General features: G+C 49.7%; 1 protein-coding gene and 1 pseudogene across 3 annotated transcripts; one reads left to right on the plus strand and one right to left on the minus strand.

Moving 5' to 3' along the window:
- Positions 1-285: 285 nt before the first annotated feature.
- POU6F1 (POU class 6 homeobox 1) lies at positions 286-24869 on the minus strand. Of its 3 annotated transcripts, none has more exons than XM_070621354.1 (11): positions 24512-24869; positions 14767-14861; positions 13080-13275; positions 9150-9271; positions 8046-8271; positions 7265-7515; positions 6459-6587; positions 5645-5848; positions 3199-3340; positions 2477-2645; positions 286-1449 (listed from the first exon to the last, which is right to left on the minus strand). In XM_070621354.1, the coding sequence occupies exons 2-11, from the start codon at positions 14812-14814 to the stop codon at positions 1104-1106; spliced, it is 1833 nt and encodes a 610-aa protein (XP_070477455.1). In that variant the 5' UTR covers positions 14815-14861; positions 24512-24869; the 3' UTR covers positions 286-1103. The 3 variants fall into 3 exon arrangements, with proteins under 3 accessions (XP_070477455.1, XP_070477454.1, XP_070477456.1); XM_070621353.1 differs by having other exon boundaries at positions 7265-7518; XM_070621355.1 differs by having other exon boundaries at positions 7265-7518; positions 9150-9266; positions 24512-24571.
- On the plus strand, positions 16189-17008 carry LOC103546199 (swi5-dependent recombination DNA repair protein 1 homolog pseudogene; annotated as a pseudogene).
- Positions 24870-27337: the final 2468 nt, after the last annotated feature.

The following is a 27337-nucleotide window of genomic DNA, read 5'->3' on the forward strand; positions in this document are numbered from 1 at the left end:
AAAATTAGAGTTACATCACCTCCCACAAGACACTTTCCTGGGCTGCCATCAGCTCTTTCTGGATGTTGGCCTTTCCTCCTGGGCCTTGCTCTCTGGTTTATTGTTTAATTTGCCCCTTCTGAGAAGGCCTCAGTACTGGGTTGGAGGTGAGTGTGAGGACCAGAGAAAGAGAGTCAGCATTCCTTTCATTTTTCTGCAGAGTGCCTGCTTAGTTGGGCAGTTAGATTTTCTGGGCAGCAAGTTCTCTTAGCAACACTGTTTTGAGGGGAGATGGCCATGGACAGAGAGATTAGATCAAAATCTGGGAGGGTGGCCTTATTTACTAAGTTCCCGACCTGCTGCAGACCCAGGTCAACTCCAGGACAGCTAAAGTTCACTGTTGCTTCCTTCCAACAGGGATTACAAAAGAACGGGTTCTGCTTTAGTGCAATTTTCCCCCCAAAGGAACCAGGGAGATGTGGGAAAGGAGACACCATGTTCTGGCCCCAGGGGTGTGGGAACCTTCTGACCTTGAGGTCAAGGCAGACTCTGAGTCTGACTTTCCAAGCAGCACATCACGCTTTTTGGAATTGTGTCTCTTGGGTCCCTTCAGGGGACAGTGTGCCTGCAGGCAATGGGGGTGGGGGGTGAGGCTGTGGTTCCACTGGATGAGCTGCCATACCCGCCACACTCACACAGAGGAGCAAAGGAGAAGAGAGGGTGGAGAAAGAATGCCATGGAAAACAAAAGCTAATGGCCAGTGGTCTTTAGGGGCCACTGCAGCCCTGCCCCAAAGACGGGGAGTTTCTGGTTCCCAACCAGAATTCACCCTTCGAAAACCACATTAGCAAAGTGCTTCTATAAGTGACACCACAGATCCCCTCCCTCAGTGTGACCTGCCCTGAGCCTAGAGCTCTCGGTGGGCCCTCTGCCATCCTGATGATGTGAGATATGTGGGAAAGAGGAGGGAGGCAGCTGACGCACATGCACACAGGGAAGTCTCATGACCCAGGACAAGCACAGCCACACATGGCAGAATGACAGGTGCTGTCACAGCAGTGGCTGCAGCCAGGTGCCAAAGGGAAAAGTACAAAGTGCTGGAACACAGGGCTGGGGGCTGAGCCTTAAGGGATCTGAAAGACATTCAGCTTGCTGGTGTTCTTGAGCGTCTGACGCCGATTGCAGAACCAGACCCGCACGACCTCCCGGTCGTAGTTGAGCTCCTTAGCAATCTCAGTGATCTCCTGGCCTGTGGGCAGTGGGTTCTTCTCGAAGTAGGCATTGAGAGCCTCTATGGCCTGGGGGGTGAAGGAGGTGCGGCGTTTGCGTTTCTTAGAGGGCTCACCTCCTACAAACTCCATCAGGTTCTGCTGGCCTTCCTGGTTCCGGAGTTCAGCTTCATTCAGCCACTTCTCCAGCACCGGCTTCAGCTTCTGGGCACTCTTGGGCGTGATGTCCAGCTTCTCGAACCTGTAGGTGACCCAAGCCCAGGAAGGGACAGTGAGAGTGTCTTACTCCCCACCCCCAGGTGTGAGCACTCTCCACAAGGGGTGGCTCCTCTCAGGGCTGGCGAGACCATCAGTGTTTCCCTCACCACTGCCACAAAGACCCCCCCTGACTTGGCCAAGCCCCGACTCCTCAGACTGTCCTGTATGCCAGGTCATAACAGGGCGACCATTCCCATGACCTCAGTTCAGTAGGGCAATGATAATGGTGCAACTGCTTTATGAACAACTATTCTAGAACTTTCACACCCAAATGAGTGAGGTCCTATGAGGAGTCATCTTGAGAGACCTGCAGAGATGGCAGATGGGTGTCATGAGTACTGTCTTCCTCCAGTTGTACTCTCGTAGCAGCATCACTAAGTCAGACTACTCTTTCTAGCTGAGCCCAGATGTAACTACAGAATTCCCAACATGGCCCTAGACTGTAATAGTCACTCTAGTCTAGTCTACGGAGTTGGCAGGCAGATGAAACCTTTCAGCCATCCCTGAGCCATGGACTTATTCTTGTTTGAAATCCTCTGCTACCCTTCCAATGATACTGGCACCAGAACCAGTTTGTACATTGCACACAGAAAATCAGCTACATCACTTTATAGTCATGCCTTATAAGAAGAGATGGGAGCATGATAGGGGTGATGGTGGGTTAGAGTTGAGAGCCAAGCCAGAAAGGAAGTTCCCACTTCTGCGACAAATTTCGTAAGCTGTACTCCTTCCCTTCTAGGATTTCTGAATGGCTTAGAGTGTTGGGTTCCCAACAAAAAGACCATATAAATACTCAAGATTGAAGGATAAACTTCAGAGGGCCCCCAGAAGGACTGGATCAGTCTTTGGCTACTCCAGGTGTTCATGTCTACCCTTAGAATAGCTTTCCTCATCTGGAAGAAGGCAGGAGCAAGAGAGAATAAAGAGGCCAGATACCTGGGTCCCTCTGAGTGCCTAGTGGCACCAGGCACCTGAGAAGGCCCGAATCTTGTCCAGGTAGCCTTACTTACCGGCAGATAGCTGACTGGCTGTAGGCTGGGCCTTCTGTTGCAGTCAGAGCCTGACCCACCTGGGTTTGTGTGAGGCCCAGGGATAGCCGCCGGATCTTAAAGTTCTTGGCAAACTCCCGGATCTCTTCTAAGTTGATCCCATCCTCATCCAGACTCGGGGTATGTGGCTCTAGGCCAGAGGAAGGGACCAGGGGTGAGCGTGTAAACAGATCATCATCACTGCTTATCTAGCCCAGTGGTCTGGTGAAGTAGTGAGGGATGAGGACATTTGGCAAAAGGCCCATGCACTCTTAAGACTCTCATCACCCCTGTCCCCAAGACAAACAGGACTTGGGGAAAAGGGGCTTGGACCAACCTGTCTGGAGGTAGGGGTCTATTTTCCAGCTCTATCTGCCGACACGCCCCTGCAACGCCTGGCCCCAAGCACACCTGTTGGCCATCTACATTCCTCAAATACTTAGTGAGAGACCACAGGAGACACAGCCAATGGCTTGGCTTCTCAAGAAGCAGCCAGCCAGCCAGCTAAGCAGCCTCCACTCTCATCACACCTAGAGTCCAGCTCACCAGGAACAGGAATGAGAGAGCCAATCCCTGGCATTGGGTGTCTGTCCTTCCCCTTTGGACTCCAGGAAGTTTATTAAGGAGAGCAGCATCTAAAGAGGTCGAGGCATCCAAATTAATGCCTCTCCCCTTCTCCACAACCTTCTCCAGGAGCCACTTACTGGACACCAACTGGCTGACCGTAGGGGTCTCTGAGCAGGTAATTGGGATGGGAGCAGAGGCAGATGGCTTGGCCGCGGGGGCTGGGCTGGCGATCACCACAGCAGGCGGGGGCACAGCTGGAGTGGGCTGGATGGGCTGCACCTATGAGAAGAGAGCCAACAAGCCCTTGCTGCCCACTTGCCCACCTCAGGGGGCTGGAGTCCTGTGCTGCCCAGAGGCAGGGCAAAATTGGGCATGATCTCCTCCCTCACCCAGCACACTCCTACCTGTGCTCCTTCAAAAAGCAAGACTAGAAGCTACTTATTAGCACCCACGCAATGTTGACGACCTCCAAAATAAGCACGACAATATCTCCCACCAAGCTGGAGCCTTGTAGCCACCTGTGACATGGCAGGTCAGAGGGTCAGAGACGTTCAGTACACTTGGTAAAGGCCCCAACAAGTGTCCACCCTTGAGATAACTGCTCTCAGATCTCTACCTTCAAAGGAGAAAGCTACACCTGATTCTAGAGCCTGCCAGGCCGCAAATGTCCATTAATAGGAAACTGGCAAGTGACTTCTGGGACCTCCCTGCCATGAGAGACCACGCAGCCATTAAAAAGAATAAGGTATATCTCTTAACTATTGACATGGAAAGAACTCTGAGTCATGGTGCTAAGTGGAAAAAAAAAGAGTAAAGTGAAAAACAGTTTTTATGAAATAAATGCTTTTAAAAATACATATAAGAGGGCCAGGCCCATGGCAGAGTGGTTAAAGTTCTAGGTGCTCCATTTTGGCGGCCCAGGTTTGCAGGTTCAGATCCCAGGAGTGGACCTACACCACTTGTCACACATGCTGTGGCAGCGACCCATGTGCAAAATAGAGGAAGACTGGCACAGATGTTAACTCAGGGTGAACCTTCCGCAGCAAAAAAACAAAATGAATTTCCAGGGGAAAAAAATCTTAAGGCATATAAAGCAAGCTGTCAACAGAAGTCATCTCTGGCGGTATAATTAGAAGGGATTTTTACTTTTTTTACATTACACATAATGTTGGAATTTTTATAAAAATCATACATAATATCTAAAATTAGGAGAAACTATAAATATATAAAATTAGTATTTTTAGTACGAAAAGTGCAAATTTCTCTAGGATGGGTCCTGTTCCCTGGATTCTTCCTCCTGGTAGCTCTCAAGGGCATTCCCCCTTCATGCCCAGGGCCTGAGCCTTAGTTCAGAGCTCCTTGTCTCTTGCTAGGACTGTTTAAGCTGCCTTGTAACGGGTGAGAAGGAATTGAGTCTCACCACAGTCCAGTTCCGGGCTCCACCAGGATAACAGAGGGAATTTTTTTTAAATGAACATCTAAACAGCCATTTCCCTGCTAAAAACGCTTCCATGACTCCTCACTAGCTAAGAACAGTGATAATAATAAAAGCACCGTTTTTTTGAGTGCTTTCTGCGTTAATTGCCTCATGTGTAATATATTCTTTAACATTCCTAACCTTCTGGAGTTGATACTCTTATAATCTCTATTTTACAGATGAGGCTAAGAGGCTGTTCACAAAGCTGGGGAGCAGCATCCCACAGTTGAGAACCACGGGCCTCAACATCACCTAGGAACTTGTTAGAAATGGGAATTCTTGGGCCCAACACCAGATTTACTGAATAAGAAACTCTGGGGTGTGGCCTAGGAATCTGCATTCCAACAAGCCCTCTGGGTGGTTCTGATACAAACTCAAGTTTGAGAACCCCTGCTCCGGCACACTATACTCCTTGCAATTCCATGAAGGTAGAATGCTCTCTCATCCAACTCAGCCCTTTAGATTAGGTCCACGTCCCTTCTCTAGGAAGCCCTGCCAAACTCCCCAGTCTGTGGAGAGCTCCTTCTCTAGGTTCCCAAGGCACCTTTCCATGCCCCTATCAAGTCTCTGTCATGCTGACTTGTAATTGTCTCCAATGCTGAGCTAGCTAATGCTAGGAAGGGTGTCTTATTCGTCTCTGTATCTTCAGCACCTGGGATATAGTAGGCACTCAAAAACTGCTTCTAGAATTGACAAACAAGTGAATAATCAAAGCCACTGAGACCGGAGGGGTGGAGGGATGGAGGGGGAAGAGGGAAGGGGTGCAGAACTCATTTCCCAGGGCTTTTCACCCTGGAGCTGATCAAGGCCCAGTTTACTTTGATCACCTCCTCCCTGGCCTTCTCAGGGTGGCACTGGCCTTTCAGGGCACATATCCATGCTTTCGGTGGTGTGGTTGGGGGGGCTGGAGAGGTACTGTCTCCCTGGGCAGAGCATGTGTGACTCGTGAGCTTTTACCCTGTGCCCCCCTCACTTTGGGGAGGTGCCCTGCTTCCCCAGTGGCTTCAGAAAATAATCCTGTCCTGCTGGCAGTCTGGAGTGAAGCAGCCCATGCCAGACAACCCTGCCTGCCCCCTCCACCCCGCTGCCCATCCCAACCCTTGTACCTCACTCTTAGCAGGGGACTCAGGTGTGCTCGGCTTCCGGACAGCCACAGGTGGAGGCAGGGGGCTGCTGGCCAGGGTCGCAATCACCTGGCCCTGGGCGTTCAACAACAGCTGAGGGGTCACAGCCTGGACCTGCAGGCTCTGGGCTGGTGCTGGGGCTGCCACGCTAGCGGAGTTCACTACCCATGGAAGTGTTCCAATAACCTGAGAGGAAGCAAGGCAGGGACCCCAGGTGTGAGGGCAAGGTCCAGCTGCACCCCCAGCCCAAATCCCCACACTGCCAAGAGAAGGGACTCAGACAAGTCACTTAGCCCCTCTGGGTCTCAGTTTCCTCATCAATAAAGTGAAGGATTCACACTCTAGGGGTGGCTTTCTTTATTCTCTATCTGGAGCCATGGGGGAGCAGGAACAGGTCTGCACGTAGATTCAGACAGACTGTGAATCCCTGTTCTGCCACATTTTAGGTGTGTGGCTCAATTTCTCTGAACCTCTGCCTGCTATCCTGTAAAATGGGAATAAAAATCTCTACCTAATAGATCTGTACTTAAGATGAAGTGAGACAATGTTTGAGAAAATACCTAGCACAGAGCCTGGCTACAAGGTGGGTGCTCCATAAATGAAAACCCCCAGCTCGAGTCAGTGCCTCTAGGGCAGGGTGGTGGCTATGCCCCTGGTGGCCTCAGCATCAGCAGGGAGCGGTCACACAGGAGATATGACACCTTGTTCGAGTTTCCATGACCCTCAGCCCAAGTCCTGGCCCGCTGGCTAGCTTCTCCACAGCCCCCATCCCTCCGCCCTGGCTTTGACCACTTGCCTGTCCCTGAGCGTTAGTGAGGATCTGACTGCTGATCCCCGGCATGCTGGGAATGGCGTTGGCAATGACCGGAGTTGTGGTGAGGGAGCCCAGGATCTGGGTCTGTCCCCCGAGGGAAGCAGCACTGATCTGTGGGTGGAGGAAGAGCCTTGCTCAGAGGCCAATGGGCGAGAAAGAGCCCGAGGCAGAGGGCAGAGGGCTGAGGGCACTGGGGTCGGGAGATGGGGATGCTGGGCAGATGTGAATGTGGGCTCCAGGCCCGTGCCCACTGGTTGAACAGTATCCAGGGCTAGGGGCCGCAGGGGCTCGGCGGGGCGGGGTGGGGCCGCAGTCATGGAAGAGTAACTCCGGCTAATCTTTCAGGCCAGGCCTGGAAGGGTGGGAGGGCCAGACTGGAGTGGCTGATGTGATTCTAGTCACATCCAACAGCTCCACTGTGAGCCAGGAGCCACACGGGACAGACATTGGCTTGGGGCTGGGAGCCTCTAGCTCCACCTTAGTGATAGCTCACAAGTTTGCAATCCCCGGACATCATCCCCCCTCCAAGGCTGATCCAGTGGTTCAGGTTCTGGAGAATTTTCCCAACCCTTTTGGCAGAGTTGTCTGCTCTTGTCTAGGATGGATGGGCTGGCAGCTGCCAGGAGAAGGCCTCAGAGGGAGCCCATCTCTGCTGACGTGTTGGAAAAGAGCCGTATTCAGGGGGCTGGTCCTCCACCTCCTTCCTCCCTTGTGGGAAGGGTCAGTTCTACCCTTGGCCCAAGATTCGGTCCATCCCTGGTCAGCCCTGGGGGAGGGCAGCGGCTTACGATTCCTGGGCTAAATGCGAAGCCTGCAGGCTGGACGGTGATCTGTGAGGGGGTGTCCACTGGCTTGGGGGTGGGGGCAGTAGCGGTGGCAGCAGTGGGCTGCGGTAGAATGGCAGGTGTGGTCTGCAGCAGCGGCTGGGTCTGGAACAGCGTCTGGGGCTGGGCTGGTGGCCGGGGCTGGGCGGGCGAGGAGGCCTGTACTGGTGCGGCAGCTTGAACGGGTGCCGGGAGAGTGGCGTTCAGCACGGCAGCTGCTATGGAGCAAGGCAGAGACAGAGGTGCTGAAATGCCTAGCTGCAGGCCTGGGCGGCTCCAATCCCAAGGGATCTGGCACCAGAATGAGAGGGGGTTGGGGCAGTGGGGCAGGGGACAGGCAGCTGTGAGTCCCTTGATCCTTGCAGGGGCAGCACATGCCAACATCTCTCATCCCCCCTCCCTTGGGCCTGGAGATGTGTAGGTTCAAAACCAGAAGTTGAATCTTCTTGCGGTCCTTCTCAGGAGGCTGGTCATGGGGTGAATTCTGGCGTAGGGGGAGAGGGGCAGTCTCAGACAGTTGGCTGAAGTAAGAGAGGCCTGCTGGGCCAGCGTGGTGTCATGGCCTAGAGTCCTGAGGTGGTGCAGCAGCTCTGTGGCTGGGTGCCTGGGACATCGGATCCAGACTCCAGGGCTGTCGCCCTGGGTGGGCCGCGGGTTCTGAGTCCAACATGGCAAGCACGCGTGCAGGCATGATAGTGTAGGGTGGTGGGGGGCCTGATGCAGTCCTGGGGAGAGCTGCCGTTACCTTGGAGACCGGCTAAAGGTGGCTTGAAAATTGCCCCCGTGGGAGAAGCAGCGGTCAGTCCTGGGAGGGCAGCCACGGTTGCTGTAGGAATTGTCCACACGGCCAGCCCCTGCTGACCAGCCACTTGACCTGCAATACTGATGGGGATAAGAAGAGGTTGAGTAACTGCCCCTGCTGGAACCATAACTCCTGTCAGAACTGTGGCTAAGTTTTCCTGAGTCAAGACCTGCAAAAGCAAACAAGATTTCAAAAAGAAAATAAAAAATCAACATTGACAGCGCAAACACTGGGTCTCTCAAACCCAGTTGAGCACATACAAAGCATTCTGAGGGCAATGGGAAAAAGGCCACATGAGGGCAGGGAAGAGACAAGCCCTAGGTGGAGGCCCAACCCTCAGGGGATACCTGGACCTGACTATTCTGCCTTCAGAGATGCAGCCTAAATGGGGGGACAGGGCCCGGCCCTGCTCACAGGTCAGGACAGGGTGCAGGGGCCTCTTCCACCACACTCTGCTGCCTCCCAAGCCTTCCCTGGGCCCTTGCCCACAGGACTAATGCTTTGTGGCCAGGAACCAGGGGGCAAGGGCTGGTGGAGCCAAGTGGTCAAGGACCCACAGAGGCCTCTGGGAGGATCTGATGGAGGATAGCCTTGATGGATGCCCTGGAGATCTGTGCATGAAAGGTCATGGGGAGTTCCGTAGGCCTGGAGGATCCTGGAGGCAGCTTCTCACTGCACTGGGGCTGCCCTCTGGCTCTAAATGCGGGCTCCGTGAACAATCCATTAACTCCTCCAGGCCTCCCCTGGAGGGGCTGACAGGGTATTCACTCATTAGTCATTAGACAGCAGGAGTTATCATTATCTCTACAATCTTCGCTGGACCCAAGGAGATGACCTGGCAAATACAGATCTACTTTTCCCAGTGGGCCTGATGTGGGGCAGAGGAGAGGCCAGAGGTGCCTAGTAGGAGATTCCCTCCCTCAAGCCACAGCTCCTTCCCTGTCCTGCCTCGTGAAGTTCCCAGATCCCATGGTCAGCCCATGTTGGCTGTCCCATGCCTTGCTCTTGACCATGGCCCTCTGCCCAGCTCCCTGGGGTGGCCCTTACCTGGGGGGCAGCTTGTACAGCCAGTGGCGTCAGGGTCTGCGAGGACTGAGGCTGGCTTGGGGCTTGGCTGAAGGTGGCAACAGCAGGGGCAGGGCTTGGAGCGATCCCCGGGAGTGACTTCACTTCACATGGCATTGAGGGAAAGAAGGACAAAGAGTGAGCCTGGCGTGAGTGAAGTGGTCACCAGAGTAGAATGCCTTGTCTGCGGCTTGAAATGGCAACTCTCAGCAGCCCACTGTATTTCTCCATAAGCCAAGAACAATCGCTGGCCTTCCCTGGGCCAGGAGGCAGCTTCCCAAATGCCACTGGTAGTGAGAATAGGAGGATGGAGAGCCCTGTGCCAGACCTGGAAGGTGGGCTACCCTCTTCTCACATCTAGATGAAGAAAATGCAGGCCTATGTGCAGCTGGGTATCAGGCTCTCATTTCCCGGCTCTGTAGGACACTAGGACCTATCATATAATCATTAGTAGAAATAAACATGTGTCAGGGAGGGAAGGCGCTAGAATCAATGGGATTGATTGGCTCTTCCAGCAACGGGATCATTGTTCACCCCACCTTCAGGCTACTTTTTGGATGCAGGTGCTGGCTTGGGGAATGGGCAAGGATTTCTGCAGGGCAAAGTCCTAGAAGTGACAGTCCCTGAAAAGTGGACTTGTCTTTATCACCCTCAGGACCACATGGGCTCTCCAGGCCAGGCGGCTTTTCTCTGCCATTTCCTGAGGTCTGAAGTCTGGATAAACAGCTTCTATGAGCTTCTAAGGGAAATTCCCAAGGACAAAGCTTTTCACCCAGGTTATATCTTCCTCTTGCTATCTTGATTTAGTCAGGTATTGGGGACCCCCACCAGGAAACCTCTTCAAAGCCACACAACAATGAGGAAAGGGGTTATTATTTATTTAATATATGATGAGACATTAAAGGAGTCTAGGTATTGGGTGTTGGGTGTTAGACCAGATCAGTGGCTTCTTAATACTGGCTGGCATAGATTTCTAGGCCGGTGAATCAGAACATCCGGGAGCAGAGGCCATAACCTCTCATCTCTTTCTTTTTTCTTTTAAGTTCCCTTGTGATTCAGCACACAGCTAAAGTGGGAACCACTGAACCTGATAACCTTCCAACCCTGCATTCCCAGCCCATGTTTTAATACGGACAGGCACCAACCTAACTCAGTTCTATACCGTTCTTGGTATATAATAAAAAAAGTCCAGATTGTTTAAGGAATGAAAGAGACAAGCAAGCAACAACAAAAGCCTTGTGAAATACTAAAAGAAAACAAAGCAGCAGATTTATCTCCACTGTGGAGGGGAGATACATTTCTAACTATTGAAAAAAATCAGAGAAAATCAGGATAATCTGAACCTATGAAAATTTAACATCTTGCTTGACAAAATGCGACGAAATATAAAAATGAAAGTGAGAAAATGGGAATGTGATAAACATGAATGATAAAAGCTTAGCATCTGAAGACACAAAATATTCATTTTATTAGGTTATCTTTCCAAAGTAGGACCACGGGGCCCAAGGGTTTGAATCCATTCAGAGCTTCTGTTGCTTCCTGCTAGACTGCTTTTCAGAAAGACTGAACCAATTCACAGAACCATCAACAATGTACCTGTTTCTCATAGCACCACCCAATTTAGGTTTTATCACTGTCTGTGTATTATTCTGGCTTCATAAGCATGTGGAACCTCATAGCCAATTACTTTTCCTTTCATTGATAGTAAGATTTTGTATTTTTCTATGTGATGACTTCCGCCTATGTAAATAACTGATTTCTCTTCAGAATGAATTTGAGTGGACTATGCCTCAAAAAAAATTTTTTTTAGAGGCCAGTAGAGTGACATTCAAGCGGCACTGTTCATAATAACGAAAACCAGGCAGTTTGACAATAGCCAAAACCATAATCAGGCGTACAACTGTCAATAAAGGAAATGAGTATATGAAATAATATGGGGACAGAGTCGGCCCCCTGGCCAAGTGGTTACGTTCTCGTGCTCCACTTTGGCGGCCCAGGGTTTCACCGGTTCGAATCCTAGGCACGGACATGGCACCGCTCGTCAAGCCATGCTGAGGCAGCATCCCACATGCCACAACTAGAAGGACCCACAACTAAAAATACACAACTATGTACTGGGGGTCTTTGGGAGAAAAAGGAAAAATAAAATCTTTAAAAAAAAAAAGAAATAATATGGGGGTAAGTGTCACACTCTACAGTCTGTCTCAGTGGCCACAACTATAAAAATATGTATGACAAGGACTGGGTAATAATTTAGAGTGACACAAATAGCTAGATTCTATTCTCATCCTGAAAAAGCTTCCTATTACTTAGTTTTGTTTTGTTTTAAGAGGAGACTCTTCTTCATATTACATCCCTAGAAAGTTTCCACCAAAGGCACAATGGAAGCTGGCAGCTTCTTAGGAGGTACCCTCAAAATATCTCCCTTACCTGCTTGATGATGACCAAAATTCCATTACAAAGAAGACTTTCATGAAAGGCTTAAGTATACAAACCTCTGGAAGAAGATGTATGCTACCATAAACACTCATGCTAAGGTGTAAACAATTGATCTAGGATCCATTTCCGAGAGCAGGTTTGGATAAGGAGCAGAATTAAGGTACAAGAAGAAATGAGACATGGAAGATGGATAACAGGGTGAAAGGGGAAGTCGGGGCATTGTAGATAAACCTGGGAAAACTCCCTAATTTTCTGAAAAGGGGCTCCATCCCCACAATGGAAAGGAATGGCAAGGGTGGCCCAGACAAAGAATCCTTGTCTTCCCTGCCTGCTGTCCAGGGCACTGCCCCATGGGAGCAGGTGATGACTCATCCTGGCCTCAACAGAGAAGCAGAGCATTCCCAGGCTAGGGGGAAACGCTCACGTCTCTTGTCATTTCTTTATTCCAAAGGGGAACAAATAACCCAGGTTACTAGGGTCCCAAATGAATCTGCATACTGATTAGCAGGTAGGGCAAGGGATGTGAGGTCTTGCAGTTTTCTTAAGCAGTAGCTGTCTCCCTGAAGCGTGTCTGTTCTCATTTGCTCTCTTCTTGGCTCCTCCTCTTGGCCCACTCCCACCAGCCCAGATCTCTGATCTAGGGAAGGGGTGAAGAACAGCAGAAGACAAGCGGGGCTGAATGGTGGCACTCTGAGGCGACCGGCAAGGGAGTCCCTAAGCTTCCTGCAAAGGGAGATATCTATTCTGCAAAGCGTTCATGAGGAAAGTCAGAGGAAGTGTGCCCCGTGGGCAGAGAGCAGTGCCTAGTCCCAGCTCCAGCCTCTAGAGCAGCCCTGGCTGTCTCACACCGTACTGCAGGGAACTAGGGAAAACAATGGGGTGGACCAGCCATATCCATTCCCCTCGCAGGAGAATTAAGCTCACAGCCTAACATCACCTTTGGAGGACAGCACAAATAAGTGCACCAGGCTAGACTCATGCCAGCCCAGCCGGGAGTAAGGAGCTGGGATTCTGCAAGGCCCTCCCTAACCCACATCCTTAGTCCAAGGTAGGTGAGATGCCCTCCCATCCCCAGCTCCTGGGACCTCTCACTTCTACCACAAAAGATACTGAGTTGGAATGGCTGGGAGGACCCTGAAGGCCTAGTCCTCTCCGCATGGGCCCTGAGGGTCTGGTTAGGCCTAGAAGCCCTCTCTGAGGTTAACTCAGTGCCCTCAGCTGAGCCCTGCCACTCTCCTCCCGCCTCACCCTGACCCATCCCAGTTTAGGTCTGTAAGTGACTGAGACCAGAACTAAAGTTCTAGGGACAAGGAGTGCAGGATAGCCCTAGTTGCTGACCAGAAGGCTGCACAGCGGACAGGAAGACAAGACCCTAAAGCCACCTAGGCCCCAGGGATTCATACTGGCTCCCCAGGGGGACCACAGGAAGGGACTCAGGTGGAGCAATGCCACACGGAAGCAATGGCCTCGTACCAGTTGCCTCTGCAGAAGAGTCTGGGTTGTCTGGTCCAGCTTCAGCAGCAGGTTCACTGGCTTCAGCAGGGCCTCTGCTCTGGGATCCCTTGCTGGCCACACCCTCCAGTCCTTTGCTCTCCTCCTCAGCAGGGATCTGGGCATCCACTCCAACCTCCAGCACTCGGATGGTCTCATGGCCTGACATCACGATGACCTGCAAACAGAGGACAGGGGACACTGCTGGGGGAGGGGCCGATATAGCTCCTGGGAGCCAGAGCTCTGGGTACAGTTGGGGGAGAGGGGAGAGCGCACTTCAGGATGCAGACCTGCTGTCCTGAGGACTGTGTGCTCCGTGAGAAGCCCAGAGCCTGGAGCAGGCAGCAGCTCCCTAATTCCAGGGAGGGAGCTGCTAGGAGAACACAGGCCCTGCTGACAGGGGTAAGGGCCTGACACAAGCTAGAAAAAGTCCCACAGAGCCAAACCACTTGGGGATATTTCCATTTGTTCCCTCTCTTGGACTCAGTTCAGGGGGTGGTAAATGGCTCATCCTACAGTCCTGCAAGGATGTTCTCCAGGCTTCTTGTATATTGGAGGGTGGCTGTGAGGGCCCCTAACACAGGATCCACAGCTTAAGCTGGGCCAAGAAGCAAATCCCTCTTCACGTCCCTTAAAACCTTATAGACGTTCCCTCGAAGATGAAAGGGTGGAAAATGAATGCTCCACAACGCTGAGTAACTTAAGCTCTGGATTCCTTTATTTCCAAATCTCTGGGGAAAGGGCCAAGATTTCCCTGCAAGCTCACTTCCTGAAATGAGGGTCAGGAATCCTGGTGATGTAGTCCTGCCCTCCCTGGACTCAAGCCCTGGACCCTGTGGGCCTGCGGCTCCAGCTGTGCCAGAGGCTGTGGGCATGCTAGGACCTGGACCTCGACCTCGACCTCGAGGGGAGCCTCCACGCCCCAGCAGTGCAGGCGGCCCCTGGGTCTCCTCAGAACACCTGGTCTTCTGCCCCTGCTCACACAGCCAGCACTCAGCTCCTTTCCTCCAGCAATGAAATGCTTCCGATGGGGCCACTAGAAAATCAGGGACACTCTGTACATTAAAAAGCCCTGTGTCAGGCCTCCCCTGCACTTGGCCTGTGCCCGAAGCCACTCCCACAACACACTCCTGGAGCCTAAAAATTGCATCCGGCCAGAGACTCTGCTGGAAAAAGCGACCATGTGACCCATCAGGGGAGTGGGAGCGAAATAAACCCCCAAAGCGGTTCCTTTTCTGACTCAAACTTGACCTGTGAGGGATTTCACTCCAATTACATTTGAAAGGATGTTCATCTTTTTTTTCTTCTTTTAAAAATTACGTAATAAAAAGTCATTGCAAAAAAAATTAGAAAATAGATATAAGCCAGAAGAAAAAATAAATTAGATAATAAACAAATAAAATAAAAAGAGTAAATTACCTGATATCCTAATCTTTCCCCAGGTTAACTTATACATATTTGTATATTTTAATTTCATATTTTAAAGTCATGGCTTAAATCCCCAAACCCAGCCCCTGAGAAACCCTAGTGAGCAACTACACCTGGACGGGTGACATGACCGTGAACTTTGGTAAACAGACCATGAGAGGCTCTGAGGAGTCTTCCTCCTTGCCCACACCCCTTGGTCCCTCACCCTCACTCCCCCACCTCTGCCTGCCCCAGAAGATACCTGCTCATTGACAGTCAGAGATGACTCTGGCCCGGCTCCAGGATCCATGGTGACTTGTCAGGGTGGGATGGGGGCCAGCCCACACCTAGCACATCCTGTGGGGTGAGACGGGACGGGAAAAGCAAAGGCTGATGTGACACAGTAATGCAATTTTCTATACCATCTCGAAAAATCCCAAGTAGAATGGCAGGAAGAGAGAAAAGCTAAGTTCTCCCAAGTATCTGTAGAAGGAAATAGGATTCCAAGGACTTTAGAACCAAAGTGTCTCATTTCCTACAGCATCCCAGGAGACCCTACACTCAGGAGGAACCAGGGTGACAAGAGGAAAGAGAGACCGGGGCATCTGTCCTTTGGAGTTCCCCAGTCCTAGTCCTGGGAGGGGCAGACCCAGCAGAACCCGAGGTGACTCTGCCCCAGACACTCAGAACCAGACACAGGGAAGGAGCACTCTGGGTATCAGAGTGCTTCTCGGGGTGGGGCGGGGGTAGCGGGTCGGGAGGAGTCTGAGCAGACTTCCTGGAAGAGATGGTCCAGACAGGAATAAATTAAAACAGTCATGACAAACTTTAATGTGCCTGATCATCACCCGGAGCACTTATTAAAAATGCAGACCTCCAGATTATTCCAGACCAAGCATCCCAGGGTCCGATTCAGAAGGTGGATTTCACAGAATCAGCTCTCAGGTCATTCTGTGGCAGTGGTCCAAGGACCATACTAGCCTTTAACACAGGAGACAGGACAACATCCCAGATGATGGAACAGCCTGCCATGTGTGTGAGAGGACTGAGGGAAGCCCTTGTCAGAACAAGCTGTCTGGCTGGAGCCACAACTGCAGAGTCACCAGAAATAAAGGTAATAAAGGGGACAAATAGTTTTAGACACTTACATAGAAAAGAAGGCAATTAACATTTATTTTGAGTGCCTACTGTGCTAAGCATTTTATGTAACTCTAATTCATGTATTACTCATGCCAGCTGGTGGATGGGGACATTCTTATCACCATGTTACAGAGGAGGAAACTACGCTCAGAGAAGTGTTCTGGCTTCCTCATCTTTTCCTTCCTCCTCTTCTTCCACACCTGGGTTGGTTGGTTTTCCTTTTTTGTTATTTTATTGATTGAGGTAAAATTCACATAACAAAAAATTCACCATTTTAACCATTTTAAATCATACAACTCAGTGGAATTTAGTCCATTCACGGTGTTGTGCAACCATCACCACTATTTAGTTCCAGAACATTTTCAGCATCCCAAAAGGAAATCTCATACCCATTAGCAATTATTCCCTTCCCCTGCCACCCTCTGCCGCTGGCAACCACTAATCTATTTTCTCTCCATGGATTTGCCTATTCTCAATATTTCATATAAATGGAATCATACAATCTGTGGTCTTTTGTGCCTGGCTTCTTTCACTTAGCAGAATGTTTTCAAGGTTCATCTATGTTGTAGCAGGTGTCAATACTTCATTCCTTTGTATAGCTGGATAATATTCCATTGAACGGGCTTTCCGCTCTCTCCGGGGATGGCAGAGGGAGAGGTGAACCAAGATTTCATTTCCAAAATGGAAAATCCATCAGACTCAGCTGTGACCTTACCCAGCATTCCACAGGCCTGTGCCCATCCACCACCTCCCCACACAAACAGTTCAAGAAAACAACCCATGTGTGCAATACTTAGAGAACAATTGAGGAAAATAAGGTCTTCATTTAACTCCCGTGACAGCATGGTAAAATGTCTTAAAGTAGAGAGTGAAGAAAACATTCAGACCTTTTCAGAGAAACCTGCACCTTCAACAGAAAACTGTTTGGAATTTCAAGAAAATTTCAAACACATAGACAGTGAATTTGAAGAAAGTACATATTGAAAAATACCTTCAAGAATATCAACACCTGTGAATCTAAAGCACTTGAACCTGGGTCACGCAGTGATGATCTCCAAAATGATTTTGTGAATAAGAATCTTGCCAAACAAGGATGAAATGAAGGAAAAGCGAAATTGGTGAAGCAGGTTCAGGAGAAAGAAGACTTTCTTCGGAGGCTAAAAGTAGTCAAAATGTGTAGATCAAAGAATGACCTGTCTCAGGTACCGTTGTTAACACGGAAGTGGAGAAGCTGTTACGAGTCGCAGTGGGCTGTGTCTGAGCAGGACAAGAAACTGAGCCTCCCTCAGTTGATAGGCCACAATGCGTTAGAGGATAAATTGTTACACTATAATAGAAACGAGGAAGAATTTATAGGAGTTTAATTCATAATTTTTTCTCCAGAATATCTTTGAGAATGACAATGTAATAAAAAGATACTTATGCATTTTAAAGAGAAGATATAAACCGTTAGGACTTAGAGAAAGCTATCTTGATGAATATCAATTTAGGGCACTCTGTTATATAAATATAAACCAAGTTCTAAAGTGAAAAGATAGTAGTTTGGATTTGCCAGAGAAAAGAACATTTACAGGAATATGAAAAAAATTTAAATAATGATTAAAAAATAATTTGGACAATTCTGGAAGTCAGTTTTAACAGTTTGGTTTTTGTGGTAAAAGGTTTTATTTTATATGTTAAAAAATAGTCCAACCTGGTGAATGTCTAAATCTAAACTCATCTAAAAATGCCTGCCTCTCTTCTAATTTTATGACTCCCGTTTCCATTCATTTACCATATACTTCCATCTGGATGGTCTAGCAGGTAATTAAACTCATATGTCCAAAAAAAAAAATTCCATTGTATGGATATACCACATTTTGTTTATCTATTCATCAGCTGATGGATGTGTGGGTCGTTTCTACTTTTTGGCTATCGTGAATAGTGCTGCTATGAATCTTTGTGTACAAGTTATTGTTTGAACACCTGTTTTCAGTTCTTTGGGGTATATGCTTAGAGTGTAATTGCTGACTCACCCCAGGAGTTTTAGGGTCTTCGCTCCTTGGCAGAATGTTCCCTACCAACAAGGCAAGGAGAACCATGGGGTTCCTTCCCTCTCTTTCCTTCCCTAACCACCTAGGGTGGGGATGAAAGGAAGGGCAGGCAATTCAAGACACATAGCAATTTGTAAAAAGAGTAAATGAGCCTTCTCTTTTCAGGTAGGATAAGGGGGTACAAGACAGGCAGAGGGATTTGCAGGAAGAACTGGTCGGCATCTGCCACCTCACTGGGACTGTAGCCTCATTCCTGGGTGGTGTCCTCCTCCAGATTTTGTACATGGGAGCCTACACGAGTATTGCAGATAATTTGTCAATTTATCACCACTTGTCTATGGGAACTGGGATGAACTGTGAAAGTTGTTACATGTAGAAGCCAATTAGCAAGTCATCTGCAAATTCAAATGAAAGGCAGAGACAAAACTGAGAGGGAGGTGTCCAAGGTGAATTTGGGTCCATTATAGCTTGATACATACATTTCAGGGGGAGAAGAATTTTAGGCAAGAGGTGTCAGTAGCCAGTCGTTGTAGGACAAGGGAGCATCTCCTTGAGAGGGGCTTAAAGTCTGCTCATGGTTGTGTTGTGGCCACCGACTCCTTGCTGCCAACCATGGCCATTCACTGAGAGTTGTTAAGCAAGTGTCCTTTTGTGGCTGCGTTATTAGGGGGATTCAAGCAGTAGATAAGGCTCAAGTGACTTTAATATCCCTTCCACCCTTGAGATTCTATGGGCTGATGTGGACCGGGGTCCTCAGTGTCCAGTCCTTTGTGTCAAGGACAAGGTCGGTCCTGGCTCAGAGCCTCCAGACACACACAGGCCCACTCTAACCCACACCCAGGCTTCAGCCCACCAGAAATGCAGGCGGAATAGAGGCAAAGGCCTCCCTTGTCCCAGACCCTAGACCTTACTCGGCTCCCTTAGTCTTGGCTTCAGATGGCTCCTATCAGGCACATGCGATAGGTTGTATGATATAAACACCTCTCTAAGAGGTGGTCTCATCATTTTGACTCTGAGCTGTGTCCTGTGTGTTCTCCTTACTTGATATCTGTGCAGACTTTCCCCTGGACCTGTTCCCACTCCCTTGCCAAGAACTTTCCACATTTTTTCAAGCCTTAGGCTGTGGCTTGGTCTCACTGACCAGACAGCCATCTTTAGTTTGCTTTTTGGCTATTTCCCCAATGACTGGGATAAATAGCACATCTGGATGGCCTCCTTTGAGTGCATGATGCCATGCAGTGCCCACAGCCTGATGGCCAGTCAGGAGACAATCAGCTGTCTGTTTTAAGAGAAGGGGCTCCTGTGATCACCCCAGCAGTGGAACTCCAGTACCTACACAGATCACAGCAGAGTTGCTCTGGTTAGAGCTGGGACGGGAGCCAGAGCCCTCCCAGAGCCTCCTCCGTTACCTTCTTTCTCCAGCGAGTTGAGTTGGAAAAGCATCTGAATCAAACCTGGCAAGGCACCTTGCTTGGCTAACAGATGGCTCACTTATCTCTGGCTCTGTGCTAACATCTAGAAACAAAGGCAACCTCAGAAGAGAATGAACTGTGGGTGCTGCCCAAAAATCCAGAGGTCCAGGACCATCCCAGACTTTCCGTGAAGGGGACTGAGTTAGAGGACCTGGTTCTCTTTATCATTCTCCTTTGGGAACTGCTCTGGGCTTAGGGCAACATTCCAAGAAACCCAGGAGGAGCATTGGGAAATCTCAAACTAATCAGAACCCCCTAAATAGCCTGAGAGCCTACTAGAAAAATTGGTGAAACCTTTCGTCCTTTGTTTATTCAACAAATATTTCAGTGGCAACTATGTGTTGGGCATTGGGAATACAATGGGGGAAAAAACACATTGCCCATCTTTGTCAAGAAGCCCAGTCTAACATGGGAGTCAAAGAAAGAAAAAGATAACTATAATACAGTATGTTTAAGTGTCATGGTGGATAAATAGACAGTGGTAGAGGATCCACAGAAGGGATACCTAACGCAGTCTCGTGTGGTCCTTTTCCCCTTATTTCCAGGGCGGCATGTGTTTCAGACATGAAATTTTGTATATGAAGAATCTTGTGCTACGTGGAGGAAAATGGAACTTGTTGTATGGGATTCAGACTTAACTCAGACTCATTTCTGTGACTTAAATCATTTAAAGTGGTTGAGGTTTTCAAGGTGTAAAATACCTTTTCATTATACATTTTTTTGGGTGGAGGGTAGTCTGTGTGAAGTTAGCAGACTCCAAGGAATGGTTGGTTAAAGCTGAAATTAGTTTTACTGATATTCAGTTGAAAGAAAGTCACATTTGTTATGGGAAATTACCTTTCAAATTTGTGACATTATAATTCTTTCAGGCTAGGTTGTTTGTCAGCACGGCATCTCCAGCTCTACACCACTTTTATGTTTAAATGGTGCACCCACTTACCTCCAGCAGAGCTGCCATTCAAAACGGCCACAAGGACAGGAAGCAGGAGATTGGTTAGATTCGTAGCTGGGGCTGAGCTGAACGGTCCAGACAATCCACTCTTCATCCCCTCCCTAGATGGTCTCACCCAGTCTAACAACTACCAAACCTAAATCTCAGCTTGGACCTCACCTGCGAACTTCAAACTCTTATATCCAACTGCCTACTGATTGCTCATATCATCTCATACTCAACACGTTCAAAATCAAACTCCTGATTTCCACCCCAATCCTGCTCCACCTACACGGAGCCTCCTCCATCTCAGCAAACGGCCCCTTCATCCTTCCGCAGATGCTCGGGCCAAAAACCTTGCCATCATCCTTGCTTTCTCTCTTCTATCTCAGATTTACTCCTTCAGCAAATCCTGTTGGCTCTTCCTTCCAAAATGTGTGGAATCCCCCCCACTTCTTATCCCTACCACTCTGGTCCATGCAGCGTTAGTACCTACTTGAAGGAACACCACAGCCCCTCCTGCAGGGAAGTATTATCTGCCCTGTTCTCAAATCGCCAGGCTCCAGGCAGGCTGCCACCTCTTTCAGGTTGTCATTGCCTGATGGGTTTTTTGCACATCCTCACCTCCCCCCCGCCCCCCCCTTCTCCATTTCTGGCCCCAGGACACAGATTTCCTTCTTACCTGCTGAAGAATAATAATCATTGATAATTTATTGGGACTCGGACCTTTGCACACAGTATTATGGCGAGCACCGTCTGGAGACAGACGGTCGGGTTCATAATCTCAGCTTTGATTTTTTATTTACTAGCTGTGGGACTTGGGACAAATGATTTAACTTCTGTCTTCTGTGCCTCAGTTTCCTCTTCTATAAAAATGAGAGTAATAGCACCTACTTCATAGGGTCATTGTGAGGACTGAATAAATTGACGCATGTCAAAAGCTTAGCTCAAGGCCTGGCACATAGTAAGTGCTCAGAAAATGGAGGCTATGATAAAAAGGTACACACATTATCTCATTCCAATTTCGTGTAGCAGTTAAGAACCTCGGTTCATCTCAGTTTCACCATTTCTTAGCTGTGAGACCTCAGATAAGGACCTAACCTCTCTATGCCTCAGTTACCATATTTGAAATGGAGATAGTGTTGTAGGAAATTGTATAAGGGTTCAATAAATGTTAACTATTATTATTCAGTTCTGACATGAGCCCCTTGAGACTACATGGCAAACACATTCTGAAGCTTGACCATTGTGTGGCTGTCCACAGGGAGAAGGTTACTTTACTTCTGTTTTCTCAGGGATAAATCATGAGAGAGCTTACCCTGGAATTATCGTCCTAAACACTAAGAACAATTAGCTATTATTATCCCTATTTATAGATGAGAAAGTTGAAGATCAAAGAGAGATAAAGGTAAAGCTTCAGAGGAAACCCAGATTCAAATCTCAGCTTGGCCATAAAAGAGCCATGCTGTCTTGGGCAACTGATTTAATCTCTCTGAAACTTAATTTCCTTATCTTTAAAACGGTGATTAAATGGGCAAGCCTTATGGGACGGTTATAATGATGATATGAGATCAGGTAAGAAAAATGCTTAGCATGGTACTCCTATTATGATCCCCATTTTTTTACCTACAGGGAAATGGAGGTAGAGAGAGGTCAGGTGACTTGCCCAAGGGCATAGGAGAGTCAGCGCCAGATTCAAAGTTCGAGGCAGTATCCACCTGGCCCAGACCCCTACCCAGACTCCACATTAAGTCTCCTCTCAGGAAATGGGAGGAAGGCTGATGGGGGCTGTTCTGCCCCCCAACGATCAGGAGACATTGGAAAACAGAAGCTCTCAGTTCTGCTCCAGACCCTGGATCCACGGGCATCCATGCTGTTGGTCGACCTGCTAGGCACACACATGGCAGAGGGAAGGGAGAGGGAAAAGGATAGGAAAGTAGTGAACAGCTTTATTTCCCTTTTTCTAACCTATCATTTGTAATCTTAGACCTATATAATCAAACAGTAAAGCCTAGTTTAATAAGGACAAATTTAGATTTAGTTTCTCCTCCTGCCGCCTTTCCCTTGTGCCCAATCTTGCTTCATCCCAGGCAGGGTGAAGGGAGGGGTCAGACGGAATGTGGAAAATAAAAAGTAGGTATGTTTCCCCATTAGACTGTAAGCCCAGGAGGGCATCATATCCCAGTGCCAAGCATAGCAACAGGGTCATAACTGGGGGCTAATGAAAATGAGCTGAAACATAAAGTTAAGAAATGAGATCATATCACTTAGCCTCCTCATATTTCCTACCTTTTCTCTCAAAACACATCCTATTTCAAAGTACTAAGTACTACCAGTAGCCCACCAGTACTAAGGCTACTTAAAAATGATTTCAAAGAAGTAGTATGGAGTTCCGGAGAACTCTGACCACACTTCCCCTTCTAATGTGCCAGTCCAGCTCCTCATTCCCAAGTCTTTCCCCTCTTGGCCAGTTTCTTGGCCACTCTCTCTATGGCCTCACTGACCCTCCTTCTGACATAGTAAGAGCTGCCTGGAGCTTAAAGGCAGAAGACTCAGGTTGAGGACTGCTTCTGCCTCAGATAACGCCTCTAAGCCTCAGTTTTATTATCTGTAAAATGGGGCTAAATTATAGTACCCACCTCATGGGTTATTGTGAGGATTAAATCGATAGCATTTATGTAAGGCACTTAGAACAGGGCCTGGAACACAGCCAACTCTATGTATGTAATTGTTTGTTACTGTTATTGCTAGTATTTTTAATTGAAGTAAAGCATGCACATAAAAATGTTTTAATTGTAAAGTGTTATAAAAAATGTAAAATATTACCATTATAATCTTACAGTGAGTAAATCTTGGTGAGGGGGATACGATCTTATCCCATGTTCCTTCACAATGCAGGGACCCCTCAGAGAAGCAAATTTCTTCTGACTCACTTTTTCTTTTTTCCTTTTAAAATTATTTTATTGAGGTCATATTGCTTTATAACGCTGTATAATTTCAGGTGTACATTATTATATTTCAGCTTCTGTGTAGAGTGCATTGTGTTCACCACCAATAGTTTAGTTTTTATCCATCACCATACGTATGTGCCCCATGACTCACTTTTTCCTAATTGCCGAGTAGTACTTCCAAGAAGAGAATAGCTGTCACACACACACACACACACACACACACACACACACACACACACTCTCACTCTGTTTATGATCTGCCTGTCCCCCCTCCACCCGCAAATTAGAATGAAAACTCCACCACAGGAGTAGTTCTATCTGTATTGTTCACAACATGGCACGTAGTAGGTATTTTTGTTGGGCCAACGAACAAATGCATGAAGTTCTACCGCAGATATGCAAAGAAGTACCAGGTCACAGAACTATCACCCTGAGCACCAGGACTTCAATCAAAATGGAACATACGGCATTATTCTTCAGAAGGCCCTGCTTGTCAATGTTGGCTACCTAAGATTCCCAAGATGAGGGAAGGAGGGGTCTCTGTCCATGAACAATTGAAGACCAGCCCTCTACTTCTGGAACAAGGAATCAGGAAGAGCAGGTGAGGCTAAAATCTCTGCAAAGAGCTTTTCATCGCCCAGGAAGGCTTCCTGACGGCCTTTGAGGTCCCCGTGTCCCTCAGCAGCGGCTATTCTTACGAAGGTTTCAGTCTTCCAAGCCCAGCTGAGTGGGGGATCCCAAGACTAAAGAGGAGGTTACAAGGCACCTTCGGGGCCCCTCTGCCCTTCCCAGGTGAGAATGCCCAGGGAGCACATGTCGGGCTATTATTATGACTATTATTAATAATAATATTGTTATTAAATATTTATGAAGTGCTCATGCTCTGCTCGATGGTGATCCTCCTACCACTCCCCTGCTTTTCCAGCAACGCCCGGGTGTCTAACTACAAGTCCCACCAGTCTTCCCCGTGTCTTGTGGTTGGGGAGAATTGTGACAGGTCGTCCTGGACGCCTCAGTTGACCTTAACCGCAGGGAGCCCAGGCGTCCGGGTTCTCCCGTGGGGCGAGAGTCCGCTCCTGGTCGCTACTAGGTCTGTGTATAGAACGTCCCCTGTGGTCGGTACCCCACCTGGGCTCCGGAGGCAGAAACCCGGAGGGGCCAGGTCGAAGCTCCCCGCGGGGTCCACCTGGCGGTCGCCCCCTCCCCTCCCGGGTCCCGGCCGGCCCGCGGGCTGGCGAGGGCGCGGCCCCCGGGGTCTCCGGCCCCAGGCGGGCGGCTGGCGCCGTCCCACTCCCAGAGCTCCCGCCGCCCCGGCCCAGCATCCTGGCACCCCGGCCCCGCGGCATTTTTTTCTCTTTATCATAAATATATAAATTATGCTAATTACGGGCATTGCATATTAACCAAACCCGAAACCTCCCCTGCCCGGCCCCCTCCCCCTCCGTGCAAACCCCTCCCCGCCCCGGACCCCGCTACTTACCGGAGCCCGAGCCCGAGCCGCCTTCGCCCCGGGTGCCCGGCGGCCACCGATTAGAGATTCATCTCACAGCCCGGGCCAGGGGGCCGGGGGCCGGGGCGAGGGCCCGGGCGGCCGCCGCCCGCAGACAAAGAAGCCAGTGCGGCTTGGCCGGGCTCGGCTCGGCCCGGGAGCCGGTCGGGACCCGCCGCCGTCCCCGGGCCCCCAGCCCGGGCTGGGCAGAGCCAAGGGGACTCCGCGGGCTGCGCTGGGCGGAGGGGGACGGCCGGGAAGCGGGAAGGGGAAGCTGTGGGGGGTGGGGGGGCCGGTCAGGTATATATATTTTTCTTCTTTCCCCCCTTCCACGCCCCCCCCTTTTCCCTCTCCCCCCTTTTTTCCCTCCTTCTGCTACTTGGATTTTTTTAGCTGCTGCGTCATGAGCATAATTTATGCAAAGAGCTTTGCCGCATGCTGCACCGCGCGCGCCAGCCGCCGGGGGCGGCGGGCTGGGCGGGCGGTCGAGGAAGGGAGGGGATCTGGGGAGCCTGGGGCGAGGAGTGGGGGTGGGGAGAGGACCCTCAGTCCCTAGCCGCACCAGGAGGCCCCAGAGGCCCTCCCCCGGGACGGGAGTGGAGGGTCGGTGGGCCTGTCACGCCGCCCCCTCCGAGGTCCCGCTTGAGGTCGTTTCATTTTGGAAGGTGCGCGAGTGGGAGCCCGGACTGGAGACCCTATGCCACATTCCCTTCAGCCTAGGGTTCGGGAGGTGATGGCGGGGACATCTAGCCGCCGCCTTTCCTCTCTAGGTTAGCCAACTGCCATCCTCAACGTGCAAAGTCAAGTTCACGTCCATTCCCCAGCCCCGGGCCGGGACCCCACTGCGCGCGAGAGAACTCAGACGTCGCTCAGCCGGCGTCGAACCTCCAGAGCAGCTGTGCGCCAGCACCTTCTCGGGGAGGGGACCCCGGTCCTGCATGCAACCCCCCTCCATCACCCCAGGAGCGATTACAGGCCGTCCTGTCTAAAAACAGCTTCCCTGCCTTCTTGTCCAAGTAGATAAGGAAATATATATATTAAAAAAGGCAACTTAAGTTCACTGGAATGGAGAAAAAGCAACGTTCTGCTTTGGTGGTGGTGATGGTGGGGAGGGTTTGGTTTATCTAGAGGATTTTGAAGGTTGAGAAAGGGGAAGGGAGAAGAGGAGGCCGAGGTTGGGGCTGAGGGAAAGCAGAGTGGAGAAGTAGTTGACAAATGGAAGAGGAAGGAGTCGGAAGACCAACGGGGAAGAGAAGGAATGAAGGGAGAAGGACTGGGGAGGAGGGGGCTCCGCAAATGCGGTGAATGTGGGTCCCGACCTTGACAGCCTGCTGTCAGCCGAGGCTGCTCCCCCTCTGTTCCCCTCCCACATTTGGGGGGGTCTTATGAGGAGCTGGAGGTAGATGAGTTAGAGGTCGGAGGGGGATGGACGTGAGCCCTCAGCCCTCCGTAGACTTCTCTCTGCGAGGCTGGTTGAAGGACACTGCAGGGGAGGGGAGTGGAGGGGAGGGAAGCAGCGCCGCGCCAGCTGCTTCCAGGCCATCGCTACACATCTTCCAAAACATCACCTGGAGCTTGCTCTCACCCAGAGGCCCTGCTCCTAGAAGCTTCCCTCTTGAGGCCTGGCATCATGGTAATTTGCCTGGTGGGCAGAGCTCAGGTTCTCTCGGTTCCGCAGTCTCCATCTGGGGGTGAGCAGATACCGTTGGTGGCAGATTTACGAGTAACCGAGGGATTAGGAGTCAGAATATTTAGATTTTAGTCCCAACTCTTCTGCTAGCAGTCCAGGCAAGTCGTTTAACTTCTTCACTGCTTAGAAAACGAGGGTAATCTCTATAATCACTACTTCATAGGGTTGTTAATAAGTTTAATTGTGAGCCTGCATGTGAAAAAACTTTGAAAACTTTAAGCTCCACATTGTTGTAAGGTATCATTACCTGTACAACGGTCTGAATCCGTTTTAAGGCACTGAAACCCTAATACATGTCATGGTATTGTAGCTCTTGGGAGTTTTGCTTGGTCTGTAGTCTCTGTGGTCTTTCCCCCCAAACTGAATTCCTCCAGAGCACAGGCTGTGACTTAGTCATTTTGTATTTCCTACTGCTCTTTATGAGAAGGGGTGCAGTATCGCTATTGAATGTTGTCACATGAAAGCCAAGACTCTCAGTCTGTGGGACTTGGTTTGGTGTCTCACCTGCGTAGATCAAATACCCCAGATGACAGGGATGTCAGGGGGGTGGATGTGATCAAAGGGTGCCGGGAGACACATCAAAATGTGACCTGTAGTTTTCTTTTGGAAAAGGAAACCTTTAATTTATATTGTATACACTTCTGCATTGTTTGAATTGTTACTTTTTTATCTATTTAATTTTTTATTGGGGTATAACAAGCACACAGTAAAGTGCACAAATCTTAAATGTACAACTTGATGACTTTTTACATATGTATGTGTGTGTGTATATATACATATCTCCACATAATCACCACCCACAACACCGAGCATTTCTTTTTTTTTTTAGATTGGCACCTGAGCTACCAATTGTTGCCAGTCTTTTTTTCTTTTTTTCTCCACATATCTCCCCCCAGTACATAGTTGCATATTTTAGTTGTAGGTCCTTCTGGCTGTGCTATGTGGGACGCCGCCTCAGCGTGGCCTGATGAGTGGTGCCATGCCCACACCCAGCCTTCAGAACCAGCGAAACCCTGGCCCACCGAAGCAGAGCGCGTGAACTTAACCACTCAGCCACGTGCCGGCCCCAAGACCAAGCATTTCCAACGCCCGAGAAGAAGCCTTTGTGCTCCCTGAGGGTCAGTAAA

This window comes from Equus przewalskii, chromosome 5, assembly GCF_037783145.1.
Source record: "Equus przewalskii isolate Varuska chromosome 5, EquPr2, whole genome shotgun sequence".
In the NCBI taxonomy this organism is placed as follows: domain Eukaryota; kingdom Metazoa; phylum Chordata; class Mammalia; order Perissodactyla; family Equidae; genus Equus; species Equus przewalskii.